The following is a 16,219-nucleotide window of genomic DNA, read 5'->3' as shown; positions in this document are numbered from 1 at the left end:
TACAATGAATACAGTGGTATGATCCGTTAGGCTTGAAACCTCTGTCTTCCTCATTCAAGACAGTGTTATCATTAGAAGACTGTCTACCACATGTATGTTAGCCTCACGTATGTTCGCTATAATAGTTAGAACTGCTGTTACAATGGTATTAGCTCCCTTTCAGCTTCCTGATGTTGTATCAGGCAGTTTCATTGTCTTCTTAAATCTGAGTGCAGTTTGAAATAGATCCTATGTATTTTGAAGAATTAAAATTCATTCATTTGTTGTTTTCGCTCTTCTTAAATTTGTTCTTCAGTGCCAGGCAGGCCGACTATGATGATCAGCACCACCATGGAAAACACAGCGCTGATCCAGTGGCAGCCACCTAAGGACATGGTGGGTGAGCTGATGGGCTACCAGCTGCAGTACAAGCGCACCGATGAGGAAACCTTTACCTCACGTGAACTGAGGAAGATCGATGACCACTACACTGTCACCGGACTGCACAAAGGCGCGACCTATATCTTCCGCCTCAGTGCTCGCAATCGCGCAGGCATTGGCGAGGCCTACGTGAAGGAGATCAGTACCACCGAAGACGTGCCCGCAGGCTTCCCCTTCAACCTACAAGTAACAGGACTGACTCAGTCCAGCACCCAGCTGACCTGGGAGCCGCCGCTGGTGGCAGAGAGGAACGGCAAAATCGTCCACTACGTGGTGGTGTACAGGGACATTAACAGTCAGCAGAACACCACCAACCGCACGTCCGACACTCACATGACCATCCTGGGCCTTAATCCTGACACCACCTACGACATCCGGGTGCAGGCGTATACCAGCAAGGGCGCTGGACCCCTCAGCCCGAGCATTCAGAGCAGGACCATGTCAAACGGTAGGACAACCGCCAGAACATTTGTATATACTGTACACATAGCTGAGGTATTTGATTTGAAAACATCACATCAGCGCCGCACCTTTCCGTTTGTACAAACCCTCCCCGCATACATTCGTGAGCGAGAACTCAAACCTCGCCTGCTGATGTTTTGAACACTCAATAACCGACTCTTTTTCTTGTCTTTATCAGCCGCATGTCTTTCCCATCTACCACTCAGTACTGTACAGCACTGTTTATTGATTTATAGAGTACTAATCTCATTACACGCTGCAGTCACATTACCATGCCTCTTCATCTTCCCTCCCACTTCACACAAATCTAACGCGTACGCAGCATGTACCTCCTCTTTTATAATCTTATAAATGTAATGTTTTTTTATTTATAACCAGTTGTGTGTGATGCCTATTTTGAGACACACGTTGCCCCTTCCCACTGCAGTATACATTTCTCTGTAATAATGTTGTTGAGTTAGGCCCGTTGCAAATTTCTTGTTGTGAGAGCAGTGTAACAAGTGAAAGGCTTAAGGAGATGAAGGCTATTTTCAGGCTATTGTCTTGATCAACTTGCCAGTGGCTTGTCAAGTCTGGTCACATTCTTCACATTGTTTACTGAGAGGGTTACATGCTGTACAGTGCTGTGAAATTCAATTACACACAGAAAAATTACAATGTGGTGTACAAGATGTCTCAGTTAAGATATTAATCAAACAATTTTTTCCCACCCCCAGACTTTCCAACACTAAACTTTGGCGTCAAAGCTGTGATGAAAACATCCGTCCTTCTCAGCTGGGATCTGCCAGCGAACTACAAACCCCAAGTGCCTTTTAAGGTGAGTCTCCTTCCAAATACTCAAGTACAGGTACAAATTTGACCTTGAACACTATTTACATTTACATAAACCTGAAATTAATGCTCTTTTGTTACTTTTATACTTTGCAATACATTTAATTATTACACTTGAATATTAGTAATTGCAATAAGGCACTGTAAAATTAAATGTTTTCAACCAACCTAACTAAATACAATATTTTTTATTGATTGGAAAGATATTACTGTCATTATTATTTTCTACCTGAATTGGGACCAAAATGCAAAACGTTTAATGCAAAAATTGACTCAACTCACTGAGACAACTCAACAAACACAGCCCGGCCGAGTCTGCTTGTCTAATTTTACACTGCCACAATCCAGAGCATCCTGTCTCTTTCAATTGCTATCTGATGTGGAAATGCACTTAAGGGTATATAAAACAAAATGTACACAATTATCATCAGAGCATCAAAGATCATAGTCTGCTAATTCCTCTCACTGAACTCCATCTGCACACACAGTGTATCGTCTCAAGTCTGATGACCATCGTCCGTCGAGGTACAGGCAGGAGGTGTAGGTGACTCGGAGGCAGGAGAGAATGGAGCTTCTTTAAATACACAAAAGACAGTTTGTCTGATACGTGGAGTCGTGCACCAGACGTTTGCACTTATGCTGATACTTTTGATGTCTTTACGTGGTTTAATGTTACAGCTATTCCATCTGTACTGATATTAATTCCACCGTGTGGCAATGAAAGTAACTTTGAACTTAAAAATGTACATTTACATAATGTAACATCCTTGAATCACAGCGCAACACTATTAGTGGTTAACACTTTCACCAGAGTGTGATGCTGTGACTCTGCTTATTCGCTCTGAAAAGAAAAAGAGAAAAACAGACTCAGGTTCACTTATGAGGTGTAATAATCTGTCAAAATGATCTATCAATTCTCACTCTGTGGTAATGGAGCAAAGACAATTTGAAGTGTAAGAAAATATTAGATATGCACCAATGGGAAAGTGGGACCCTGAAGCCGATGAGATGAGGTGTCGGATTAGATGGACACCTCCCTCAAGACTTTACTGCTTCTGTCCATGTGTATGTGTGAATGACAGGATTGTGTTTGTCTAAGAGATGTGCTTTACATGTATAGAACCCTACACCATTAACTCTTACGTTTTCCCCTCGTGTGCTTGCAGATCTTATATAACCAGCAAAGCGTGGAAGTGCAGGGAAACCTGAAGAGGAAGCTGATTTCGCAGCTGCAGCCGGACACAGACTACTCCTTTGTGCTGACAAGCAGGGGCAACATTGCTGGTGGTCTGCAGCAGCAGGTGTCCATACGCACTGCTCCTGACCTGATCAAGACCAAGCCCAGCACACATCAGGCTGAGGGCGGCAAGATGACCATCGAGCTGCCCAAAGTCCAGACCACCACACGCGTCAGGTCAGTGATCAGAGGCATTGGACCGAGCACACAGGTTTGCTCTGACACTGGGCACAGATCCACCGACAGATCATGACTCTTGTTGGCCAGTCGACCTTTTCTTAAATTAGCATAAGGGACGACGTAGCTTTATGTCTGTTTGATTTTTGGCTGATGCAGTGACCGAGATTTTTCCTCCAGCGATTAGTGAAGTGTCTTGTGGTTTATTCAGCTTACTGCTAAATGGACAGTTATTGTCTCAAACCCACACGGTGGCAGTTAGAAGTTTTAAGTTAGAAAACATTCATTTATTTGTGCAGAACCACAATCAATCAGCTGTTAGTCACAAATAAATCACGTCGTCTTTTTACAGTAAAAATATATAATCACTATAAAAACATCAAATTGAGTGAATACTGTAAATAAATGTAGACGTAATAATGACAGAGGGAATTCCGCGTGTAATTTCTAGTTTGTGGCCCTGCACCACTTAACATCCACTTATTTGTTGTCATCATCCCTGTGGAGCTAAATCACTGACAACTGTGAAAACTGAACAACCTTTCTAACTGCAGCCACAGTACGAGTGGCACAATTGCACCTGATCAATACTGAGCCTATTTTCAAACTTTAAGTTGCATCTTCTAATCTCAGCCAACTTTATCACACAGCAGCTGATTATAATTGTGACCTTTAACATCAGGGTGGGCTGTATTATCTTTCGACTCAAATTGTCAAGAGCAGAATTGTGGCTGACCCTGACGAGTAAAGCTTTTCCTTCACATAGACACACACACACATGCACAGATAAATGTGAGGGTGGGGAGTGCACAGGGTTGATTGGTAAAAAGATTACAGAGCTGTCAGGGCTGGCCAAGTTCTGGCTTGGATTGACAGGCAAAGAGCGCAGGTGATTGAGGAGGGGGGAATGGAGGGGTGTGTGCGTGTGCGGGGAAAGAGTGGTGGGATGAGGAGTCTTGTTATACATGTCTTCTCCCACTCCCAGACTTGACTGACTGTTGAATCGGAGTGGAGGCCTGGAGAGAAGGGGAGTGAAGCAGCTGCTTTCACTGTCAGCAGCAGCTGATTTTACAAGTGGCTGAATGCAGCAGTGGGGGAAAACTTAGAGCTGAGAGAGGATCGACTCGGGGAGAACACGAGCGAGACAGCAAGAGAGAGCCAGCACATAAATAAACACAGACACAGATGTTTGTACATTTTGCAAGTTGTGCAATACGCGCAAGTGTGCTCAACTTCTCAGTTTGAACATAAACTACTAAATGTCTTTCTAATGCTTCTGTTTTCCTTCTATTTTTGGTGTTAATAATGATGGCAGTGAAAAAACACACATGAGTAGTCACATAGCTGCTCCTATTAACCTGTGGAATCCTAGTGGGATCTCTATTAACTGAAGGCTCTTCTCACTGGGATAGTGTTTGTTCCAGTCTGCATGGCAGATGTTCTCAGTGATTAGCCATTAATTGGAGAACGCAGCGCCAGTCTGCTGGTGTTCGACCTTGGTTGTACCAACTTGTGTAGCACTTAAGTTTTGAAATCTGCCCAGCAAGCCACAAAGTGAAAGAATGTCTTTCTGAAGGATTTGACTGCGTTAATGTGCTCGGCCAACATTGATCTTAGCGTCTATGTGCTTTACTCAGTCTGTCTTAAACACACGCTTTATTATTCTTGGCAGGTGGTACTACATTGTGGTGGTGCCAGTATCCCAGTCACAGCGGCAGTGGAAGAATCCAGACGAGATGGACCTGGATGAGGTGAGTGCCAGCTGGGGGCTGATTGGCTAATGTGCCAGGTCAGGGGTTTCCAATAGTATCTCTCTCTTTTCCAACTGGGTGGGATGTCATGGGTTGCAGCTAATTAGCTCCACCCTCCTGGGCTCGAAAGGGGGGGTTGGCAGGGCAGAGAGATTTTAAACAATGACTCATGGGGTGGGTGGAGAGTCCTGATTGGACGCCAGGTCTGAAGACAGTGCCCTGCTGTTGAATGCAGCACTTGTATTGGTCAGAGAATAACCTTAACCTTGTATACCAGAAATAAACTTTATTTATGTGGCACTTTTTAATACAGTGGTTTCTTAGTACCCCGTTTTGTGTTTTTATTAGTCAGGGTTTGCCAACTCCACACAAAGTTTTGCACAAGGTATTCAAATGAGGATAAAGATTTATTGCTGCTCTTCTTGGTCCATGAGGGAATTTAAGTTAATGACATGCCTAAATATTAATAGCATGATTTTCAAGTAAACTGCCGGGCTCGCTGGGTTGAGTTGCTATTGTTCAAGCATTGTTTAGACATAACAGAAGAGACCAGGAGAGGGAGAGAGATGGGATTCCCTGAGTCATTAAACACTGAGCAGGCCATTGTCTCCTCCCCCCCGACATAATGATTTAATAAAGCTACATCTGAAGCGGCACGTGAGACATCACTGACAGAAAACAAAATGCTGCTGAAAACACAATGCCGCAGTGCTGTGTGCTCCTGCTCATTTATTAACCAGGCTGGCAGTCACGCTGAGATTGTGTGCTGGAGCAAGTGTTAATTGCTCACTTCGTAGCTTGGCTGTATTGTTTGCAAACTTATTTCAATGAGCAGAGGGCATTTTAGCTGTGTGGAGTCATTATATCTCATTCAGAGTCATGGTAATACCCAGACCTGGACGTAGTTAGGATTTAGATTTAATGTTTGAGGATCCAGTTGCTTTTTGTATGTTAATTACTGAGGATTTTACACAACCCACAATTTTTATTACACAAAAAGTGATTGCTGTGAAGAATTAACCCTAGACCTCCATGTCACCATGTGATGCAATAAATGTAGCTTTTATACTAATTACATATAAATGTTTTTCTTGCTTTCTCCTTTGACAGGAAATTAGAGGTCAGGGTCCTTTGTAACCGAACTTGACCTTAACCTTTGCCTCGATGTTTTCCACAGCTGCTCAAGTCAAGCGAAGGTCCTGTCCTGAGGCGTCGGCGTCACCTGGATTCCTCCAAACCTTACATTGCTGCTAAACTGGAATCGCTGCCCGCCAGCTTCACCCTGGGGGATGAGAAGAGGTACAGCGGTTTCTACAACAAGCCTCTGACCAGTCCACAGGAGTACCTCTGCTTCGTCCTGGCCATGCTCCGATCCGACGGGACGGACAACGCTGCAAATTATGTAAGACACACATGCACATACATTAAGTAAAAATTCTAATCGCCAATCTAAGACAGACAATCATTCTTTCAACATCATACCTCATATGAGAGTTTGGGTTTATTTAATTCATCTGATCCGTTTCAGTACATATGTCACCTTCTCTTTTTTTCGTACAAACTATTTAGGTTTTATCACCCGTCCTCAGGCTGTAACTACACTGCCCCTCAAGCATTTCCACAATGGCAGTGGCGAGCCAAATTGTTGTTCTTTTTTTTTTTTACTACCATTTAGCCTTTAATACTGCTGCCTATAAAAGTCATTGCAGCCTGTCCTGATAACTCCCTTATCAGTGGACAATTAAATCAGAGATCCGGCTCTGCCATTTCTGCAGCCAGCAGGGCCCCGGTGCAGATCTCTTAACAATGCTTATACAAGACTCTTGGCTTTCTAAGTGGAGGCCTTATACACTCATCAAACAGCAATAACACGCAGGCCCGGCTCTCCATTGGATGGTCAGGGGTAAACTTCAGTGCAGGAAGAATGAGACTCTGCGATTGCTCTGGGCTCCTCCGCTACCCCGGACATGCATATTCAGTAGCTGGGCCTTGGGCAACCACAGAGGGAGAGAGAGCGAGTGCTCCATGTCCGAAACCAAATCCGAGACATTTCACCTATTTCTTTCCACTTCACTCTCTCTCTCTCTCTCTCTCTCTCTCTCTCTCTCTCTCTGTCTTTTTCTTTCGCTCGCTCTGTGCTTATCTGTGTGTCTCTCTCTCTCGCTCTCTCTCCATCTTTCTCCACCGTGAAGAGAGCAGAGGAGATTGATTAGTGCGGCTGGAGTTAAGAGGAGAACGAGGGCCTGGTTACAGGGCCTAGGGAGTCTAAAGCAGGCCTGATTCCCTTGAAATGCTGCTTTAAATGTCTCTAAAGCCACCCCCCCCGCTACCCCCCCACCCCCCACCCTCTCCCCGTAATCCCCCCACTCCTTCACTCTGAGTAGGGAAGGGAGGTGCGCAGGGGGCTACAGTGGGCAGCCATGATACACTCGACTTCAAAGGAGATGCTTAAACCCCATTGCAGCACAACACTCTTACTGCACCTGCCAGGCGCACCATGTTGGATCAGTGGCGCTCAAGATTTGTCTCTTTCTGTGTTCTCCCCCTCCTTAAACTGTGCAGCACCCTCCCACCTTTAAACCTAATCGCTCGGATTAATCAGGCTTCGCTCAGTGAGTCAGTCTGTGTGTTTACCTTCACTTCAGTAACCTGGTTATTGGCGGTGCTAGGTGCTATGCAGTGACCCAATTAATCAACTTCATGTAAACAAGACTCCTGGTTTTCCATAGCTGGTGTTGAGAGAAAGCAGCTCATTAAAATCATTATCTCTAGTAACACCTATATGCATTATCATTTATAATGAAGATTCTGCTGCATTTGAATTAGGGACAAAAGCTGCATTTGCATCATAACTTGTAGTAGTGCATTCACACCTAAGACCATTGTATCTAATTTTGAATAAAGAAACAAAAAACTACAGAACTCCCACTGAACGACAGATCCTATACTTTGACTGAAACTCCGTCCAAATACTCAGGAAGAAATAAAACTTGGTTGGTTCAACAATACTGTAGGAGATATGACTAAGTCCAATAAGCCACCTGCTGCATACAGTATAATAACTGCAGAATTTACAGTAACAAGATTATTTAAATTGCATGTAAACAGCTTAATTCTCTCATTTCTCCCAATAACCAGTTTTTTTAGTTCTACATCTAAATGTACTTAGCTCTTGAGGTGGTAACTACAGGCAGGATTTCATTGATTGCTGCACAAATCCCCTAACTGCACTCTTTGGGAATCTCAAATACCACAGCAGTGTTTGTTTTTGTCACCCCCAACACAGCACTTGCAACATTTATTACCAAACACAAACGAGTACAGAAGGTAAAAAGCGAGCGGGGAGATCGAGCAGTCGCCAGAAGCTGCCTCGAGCAGGATCTTCACCAGACCCGGGAGAATGAGACAAGAAGTACTGGAGTAAATGACTTGTGTCTTTACTGCACTTCTTTGCCACCACCCAAACTCCCCCAGCGTAGATCAAAAAGACCGCCAGGGTTTAATAAGCCCTCGTATATCAATGGCCACAAGCAGCCAGCAGTGGTTGGAGGGAAGAAGAGAAGGAAGGAAGGCAAAGGGGGATGAGAGAGAGAGAAAGAAACAGTGAGTGTGCCTTCATGTCTCCCCAGCACCCAAGGCAGATAAACAAGCCGGGGGAAGTGTGAAATGGGATGATAGATGCTGGGTGTGTATAAACAGTATCGTTTAATGCAAGAAGAGAGTGAGGGAGGGAGGTAGCATGAAATATTGTGTGATGTGAGACGAAGGGGAGGGTGGTGTTGGAGAGAGGAAAAGAGGGAAGCAAGAGATTGTTTTGTCTTGTGTCCCGTCCAGCATGTGAAGCCGGGATGAGAGAAAGTGAACTTGTGGAAGACGGGTAGATTTGTGCCTATGTGTGCTTTTCTTTTGATAAGGACGAGGTGAGAGTGGGGCAAACGGAGAGGAACCAAAAAAACAGAGAGTGTTCAGAAGTGTTTACCAACGTTTTCCCTTTGTATTGTTGTCCAGGAATTTATATTCAACTCATTCTCAACAAGATTTGGCTTTGTGGCGCTAATGTCCGTCAGTGCCCTGGGCTCAGAAACACCCTTAACTGGCTCGTTCTAAATGTAAAAGCCTTTGACAAACAATATCAAAAGAGCATCATGGTTTGTTTTTTTCAAGCCCAACCTTTCACCAAGGGTGGTAAAAAAATAGGCAACGTTGACAGGATCCTCTGTTCAACCTGCTCTGTCACTTCCTCCTAGAGGCTTCTCCCTCTAGTTATGCCTCGAGATATCTGGGTGCTTTGTATTCAGACAGCCAAGGAGGGAAGAGAGCAGTATCTGGAAAGGAGGGCATGTTCGGATAAAATGGAGCAGAGACAAAAGGAGGAAGAGAGAAGTGCAGTGTGAGGGAGAATGGTCATCCTACAGTATAGACTAGACCCTGCAGCTACATTTCTGTTCTTCACAAACACACACACACACATACTGTACCATCTTTCCCATTCAGCTTTTCCACCTCTGCTTTCTTTTCTTCTCCTGCCCTCTTCCTCCCCTTCCCTTTGCCTACGTCAAGCACCAATGAGGACGTTGGCTCCTCAGCCTCCCTGTGGAGGCAGAGACAACAACAGATACATAATGGAATCCTTGCATGTTTTTTTTGTTATGTTTGTCTGGCGCACACCCCCGCGGCTAATTCAAGCCTTTTTTTGGAGAGACGTGCGCTAGAGGTCAGAGGCATGTTGAAACTAATGTGCCTGCTCTGCACATAGCGGCTTCTATGCTCAGGGGACGGCGGCGCAGCGGATGACTGGGGAAGTTGTGTAGCCCACGGGCCAGATAGCAGACTTGATATACTGCTGCTACCATAACACCTCTGCCTCAGCCTCTCTCTCTCTGCCTCTCTGTCTCGTCACTCTTTGCCATCTCTCATCACCCACACTCTCTCTCTCTCTCTCCCTTTCTCTTAATCTTTTTCTCTCACTCTCCATCTCCTGTTCTCTTACTGTGTCTCAGACAAACACTTACAACCCACCCGTACGCACACACAACTCTGAGCCGCTGCGACCCTGACAAACACAAACACTCTGGAGTTTCAGAGCAGCTGGAGAAAAGGCTCAGAAAAGCTGGTGTTTTGTGTATGCTCACACACACACACTCACACACTCTCCTACACACATTTGTTTAGTCTTAACACGCAATCACACACCTTTTCTTTCTCTCACTGACAGATGCGCACGCTTCCTTACACATGCAAATACGTTTTACTATCATTCACACACAATGCTTTGAATATACAGCCTCTTCTTAACAGTAGTAGTTCTCAATTGGAGCCCTAACGCTCATTTCTCTCCTCTTCTCATCATGGATGGGGTTGTTTTATAGGTCATAACAAATTAATTAATTTTCTTTATGAAACCTGTTTCAATTAAGTTGCTTAAAAAATATTATTAAAATGTTAGAGGTCAGAAATAACGAAAAAAACTCTGTTGTCTGAGTGACACTTGCAATAAATGTTCAAGGCAGAATAACCTCAATCTTTTATATGCAGTTCTCTGCTCTATAGGTATTTTAAAAAGATTTTATATTTGTTGTCCTCTGAGCTGAAGGAATCCAAGTATTTTATCAACATGCAGCCAACTCTGCTTCTCATACACACAACCTGCCCACGTGCTTACTGTACACAAATAACACATACACATAACCGTTACTTTAATGTCTCTCACTTTCTCTGACTCACTCCCAACCTCGCACATTCCATCACTGCACCATCGCTCCATTGTGATCCCGCTCTGCGAGGGCAGAAGCATTTGGAGCTGCGTGACTGAGCTTTTATCAGATATTAGAGCCGTTCAAATGGATGATCCCAGTACTTCGCCGTGACCAACAGACAAAAAGCCCTCTCTTTTTGCTGGGCCCTCTCTCCTCTCGCTCGTCCGCCCCTTATTCCTCTCTGAAAGCACAGCTGCAGTCATTTGTTACGACGGGAGAAGAAGAAAAAAAAACTTTCTCTTTTCCCAGGATTCCCAGCAGGGCCACATCCTGCAGCCTTTTTTGGGCCCTCCCAGAGGAACAGGAAGCCTTGTGGTGTCGTCACATCAGCGGCGTCCCACCGCGGTGTCCTCTCTCTTTGTTCTTAGATAATAGGTTCCTCCCGGAGGCACGCAGATCCTGAGAGAACTGGTCTAATGTGCCTGGTGCGTGTATTTGTGTGTGTAAAAGACAACTGGAAAACTACTGCAGCTGTAAACTACTGCTTTATGATACCAACGTGAAACTTTTTATTCTCTCACTTGAGTTATCTTGCGTCCGTGCCTCCTGCAGAGTGTGCTGGTTTGCATGTACATGATTGAGACATGCTGTAACATTAAAATTTGTCTGGCAGTTGCCCAAGAGTAGGAGAGAGATAACACAACTATATGACAGAGTGCAGGAGTCTTTGAGCTCATCACAGCTTATCTTTCTAATTAATATCTGCCTGTGTGCCGAGGAGCGGGCTGCTGTGCGGCTAATGATCCGGATTACTGCTGCCTGCCGCCCCGCCACTCCCGCTGCATGCTGTGAGCCCAATTCCCTTCGAGGGCTGCGATCTGTCACCCATGCCCCTCCGCACACACACTCCCCCCGATCCGCATCTCCCATCGTCGTTCAATAGGAGGCACGCTGGGCTCTTAACAACAGATGCCTCGCACCTCCCTCTGTCTTTTTTTACCTGTCACCCGCAGTTGGACTCCCTCTTCTTTCAGGACACTGTTTTAAAACGCCACACTGGCTGCGTCGCCTCGTGCACCCACTCTTCGGATACACACTCGCACACCCCTGCCTCCTCCCTCCGCACCGTCATTTGTAGATGAAGGAGCGGGGGAGATGTCTCATTTACAGCCAAGGTGGAAACGCACCCTCACAGTCACCTCCTCCTTCTCCTCCTTCTCTTCCGTCACGGTGTGAACACTAATGAAGAAGAGATGAGTCCTCTCCTGTGCCCCCATTTATCTCAGCGGCTAAGGGACATGCACACTAATCCTCTCCGTCTCTACCTCTCTCATTCTCCTGTCTCTCACTTGCTCTGTCAGCAGCAGTCGCAGTTTCCTCTAATGTCATGCAAAGCTTTAATAGAAACATAATAATAACGTCATTAGCCGAGATGCTTATTGTTTTTGGGAAAGAGTCCTTTGAGTTTTCTGGATAGTTGTATGCCTTGTTCTGCTGCACCCATGAACCGGGGTCTATTATTAGCATGATATAACTTGGTTCTCCGGGTGCAGGAAATTTCATTTTTTTCCAACATTGTTACAGGTACAGAAAATCCTGTGTAATAAATGTCTATTATTTAATTTGTTTGATTAATCGTTGTGTTTTTCTCTCGTTTAGAGATATAAGAGGTTGCTTACCTTAATATTGTGAGTTGGAGGTTTTGTTGTAGTGTTAGGAGCCAGCAGTTCTTCACCTCAGATCAAAACTTCAACATTTTTATTCCATAAAAGACCTCATATGGTTCCTTTACAATTAAAAACTATGCATTTAATGTTATATTGATCGTAACAACATGCTCACATGGGTCTTCTCTTAAATTTCAGCTCTCCTCAAATGTGGAGGCTGTTTTTAATTCAACTTTTCAGAATCTCTTAAAATGTCTTAAGTGAAACCTTTGCAGACTCTGAAGTGTCTCATGCCTTCTGTCTTCTGTCCCCTCACAGATGACGTTTTCAGCCAGTCCCTACTCAGACCCGATCCAAGTCGCTGCCAGTATGAGTGAGCAGCCGGAAATGTTGTGGGTCATGGGCCCAGTATTGGCCGTGGTCCTCATCGTCATCATCGTCATCGCCATCCTGCTCTTTAAGAAGTAAGAGGCTGTGCCCGTGTGTCATTCCTCACTGATTCCTCTCTGTGTTTGTTTGAGGTTGAACTGCAGCGACACGTGTGATTGTAAATTTCTTCTAGTTGCATCAGGAATAATAATGAGACATGCTCCCCTCTGCCACTCGCACCAGGCTGCTCACACGCCAAACTGCAACATCCAATTTCCTTACAATAATATATGGCGTAATTGCAAAGGAGCCAAAGGCGAATTGATTTGTCTTTCAGAAAACTCTAATTTCTCCCTGAAAGATTTTGGCCCCAGTTGGCTGTTCTTTAACAGAACTATATGAGGTGTCAGCTGGAAAGGCAGCTGACATTGACCTCCTAATGAAAAGTATAGCTCGGCTGTCTGTAACTTTTAGGTAGGAGTGGGAAGTGTGCCTTGGCCAACGCCATTGGTCATTTCAGGTAACAAACAGAAGGCTGCAACAGAGGGCTTAGCTAAGACCTCGAGCTGTATCTCTGAAAAGCTCCTCAGGTGCCCATGTGCAGCTGACACACAAACAGACAGAGAACTGGGGATTCACAGACAGATGATATTATTATACATGTAAAATAATACAGCAAATGCTTCATTAATCAGTTGGCTAGTATCTTCTTTGTTATTTTGATAACTGAATAATCATTTAAGTCATTTATTAAGAAAAAATGTGAAATATTTTGTCACTACTGCTTATAAAATGTGAAGGTGACTTACACCTTCACATTTTATTCACATTTTATTCAAAATAAACAAAACAAGATAAATTTATAGACCAAATGATAAATTTATATATAAAAAAAGAAAATAATCATTAGTGGCAGACCTAAATACAACCATCCATTATTAAGGCTTGTTGGTATTAAACCGTTGTTTATATGTTGATATCACCTCATTAACGATAACATAATGTGTTTTAGACACTATAAAAAATACCATTTTAGGAATCTATTACCTACATGTAAGCCATTATTTACCTCAGTTGACTTTCTCCTGATTAAGTCCCACCTGCATATCTCCTCTTAATGGCTCCATTACAAAATGTCCCATTTCCCATCACACGATCCTCCAACCTGCCATCCACAGCCTTGCAGACAGCCGTGTGGCTGCCATCTCCAGCAGACTGAGAAAAGGGACTGGTTAATAATAGGTCTGGAGACAGCTCACTGCTGAATAGCACGTCCTCTGTTTGGAAGCCCTTTCTCCACACAGACACAGATTGACAGAAGGAACTGTGGGAGGTGGCTGTGTGCCCTTGTCACAGTGGACTGGCAGCAAATGTGCAAAGGAATAATCACTCTCTCAGCTTGGATTGTTATTGCTACCTGCATATTCACCAGTGCCAACCGCAGTCATCACAAGGTTGTTTTCAGAAAGTCTCCAATAAGTATTAGGATAACTTTTTCATGCTGTGGTTTAAATTTCTGGAGGAAGTACATTCAACTTCCTGAAAATAGCACAGAGTCAGAAGAGCATTGAGTGAGGACGTTATCGGTCCATGTGAGAAAGAATTACATACTAACCCCCCACCCCCTTCTTTTTGCCCTCTATGAAAGCAGCAAACAGGAAAGGTGGGTACTGTTACTGTTATGTCAGTCACAACTTCATCCCCCCCCCCTCCACCACCCAAAACCCCTTCATTTGTGTTGTTAAATTGTTGGTATTCACCAGCTCTTAATGGTTGCAGAGTCAGTTTCCTCTCTCTCTCCTCCAATTGGTCTTCCCAAAAAGAAATCACTCAAATATAAAAACAAGGGCACGTCTTCAAACTGTTCTGCCTAATCTGATTTGCCCCGTTTTACAAGAATTACACGAGAAGCAGCAGACTCTGCACCCTTTGATAACTGGGGTTAACGGAACCCCAGGTCACATCTGTGTAGCAGTGCATGTTCCACATCTAGTGCCAGTGTTCCCCCTCAGATCGTCCTGTCTGCCACGGTTTGTCTCCGTGCTGTGTTTCATTATCCAGCCAGTGTCAGTGCACCCCTTCAAGATTGGCCCCATCTGAATATGCCAAGGCATCACCTGCTGCTGAATGGGCCATTGTGAAATAAATGCCAGACGAGGAAACTGCTGAAAAAGAAATGTTCCCATCTCTTAAGCTGACATTTTCCACCGAGACCCATTCCTCCACTTTTAGCCTCCCCCCCCCGCTTTCTCATAGCAGGAGTCTTAACAAAAGGCCCTGTCCTACCCTCATTAAGTGCTCCCTGTACGGCACACACACTGTGTATAAGTCTGTGTGTACTTACATTCTTACACGTCTTAACCCTCACTTTGAGCCTGAGAAGAATAATCCCATTGAGATTGCTGCTATGTTTACTTAAATCCAGCACTGAAGTGTCATGTAGATTGGCATCTGATTGGGGGAGAGTTAGAGATGAGGGTCGTGGAGAACAGATCCCAGATGCCCACATTTTTCACACATGTACGCACACACACACACACACACACACACACACACACACACACACACACACACACACACACACACACACACACACACGCAACCACCCCCCAGCACCAGCAGTGGGAGAACCGGATACGGTCTGGCTCAGCTCTCGGCTGGAGAGGAAGAGATGCTTGTCATAGATTAGCCGTCACGCTGCTAGCATTAGCTTAAGCCTTTGCTGCAGAAGTTAACAGGTGGCAGTGAGGCCCAAGCCCCGATGGCTGAGGTGGACTGGGTTTAGGCTGCGTGTGCACCCCCAGCTTTATGTATTCTCACCACGCTGGGTTTCAGACAGAAGGCCCTGCTCCTGCCTAAAACCCACGCTCGCCACTTGCAAATGGAGTGCAATGAGATGTGAAATTTCCACAGGGCACCCTGATGCTTTCTTCCGCCCATTTCCATTTGCAGTCAGGAGGCATGTGAGTCTGCAGCTGTATCTGTGTGAGTGTGCAGTTGTAAGTGAGAGAGGGGGGAAAGCGTACATCTGTGTGCGTATGTCAACAGATGCTGCCTGTCTGAACATCAGACTATAGGCAGGATGGGTTTTCTATTCCTCTCTCCACCCGATGGACAGACTCACGGCCGACTGAGCTGAGCCAGTCCGAGCTGTACTCTCGTGTCTGTGCTATATTAGACTGAGCTAGGCCAGGCCTGGCAGTGCAGGTGCTGCAGAACTGGTCTAATTACCCAGTGTTGTGCCACCCAGCTGATGAGCTAATTACAGCATCTTTCCTCTCAATCTGGAAAGCCAGTAAACACAATGTGTGGTTACCCACACACACACACACACACACACACACACACACACAGCAAAGAAAATCACACATTTAGATCTTTGCTACACACAAACACACACGCTCAAGTACACATCCCCACACAGCAGCTGTCACCTATCCAGCAGCAAACAAACTCAACTTAGCCCACTCCAGGAAAATGATGGCATTTCTTCAAACACATTAAACTCCAGTTGGCAAACTAATGGGGGTAATGCCCTGCTACCTACTGTCTCTTGAATTGCTGGTCCTCAGAAAAGAATTTTTGAGAACCATTAACTATGCAATTAAC

The 16,219-nt window shown here is 44.9% G+C and overlaps 1 protein-coding gene across 24 annotated transcripts in view; it reads left to right on the top strand.

Annotated features, from left to right (window-relative positions):
- LOC117778858 (receptor-type tyrosine-protein phosphatase F) overlaps positions 1-16,219 on the top strand; it is a 159,538-nt gene that overhangs the window by 115,098 nt on the left and 28,221 nt on the right. For 10 of the 24 annotated variants that reach the window (XM_034614700.1, XM_034614712.1, XM_034614709.1 and 7 more), the window contains 7 exons: positions 296-868; positions 1,599-1,699; positions 2,880-3,127; positions 4,800-4,878; positions 6,056-6,280; positions 12,560-12,705; positions 14,259-14,273. In XM_034614700.1, the coding sequence (XP_034470591.1) occupies positions 296-868; positions 1,599-1,699; positions 2,880-3,127; positions 4,800-4,878; positions 6,056-6,280; positions 12,560-12,705; positions 14,259-14,273 (1,387 nt within the window). The remainder of the gene's footprint in view (positions 1-295; positions 869-1,598; positions 1,700-2,879; positions 3,128-4,799; positions 4,879-6,055; positions 6,281-12,559; positions 12,706-14,258; positions 14,274-16,219) is intronic. The other 14 variants (XM_034614706.1, XM_034614720.1, XM_034614710.1 and 11 more) reach the window with 2 other exon arrangements.

The sequence above is a fragment of the Hippoglossus hippoglossus genome, chromosome 17 (genome assembly GCF_009819705.1).
Source record: "Hippoglossus hippoglossus isolate fHipHip1 chromosome 17, fHipHip1.pri, whole genome shotgun sequence".
NCBI classification, from domain to species: domain Eukaryota; kingdom Metazoa; phylum Chordata; class Actinopteri; order Pleuronectiformes; family Pleuronectidae; genus Hippoglossus; species Hippoglossus hippoglossus.
The sequence above is the reverse complement of the archived record's forward strand: the minus strand, read 5'-3'. Positions and strand labels throughout refer to the sequence as shown.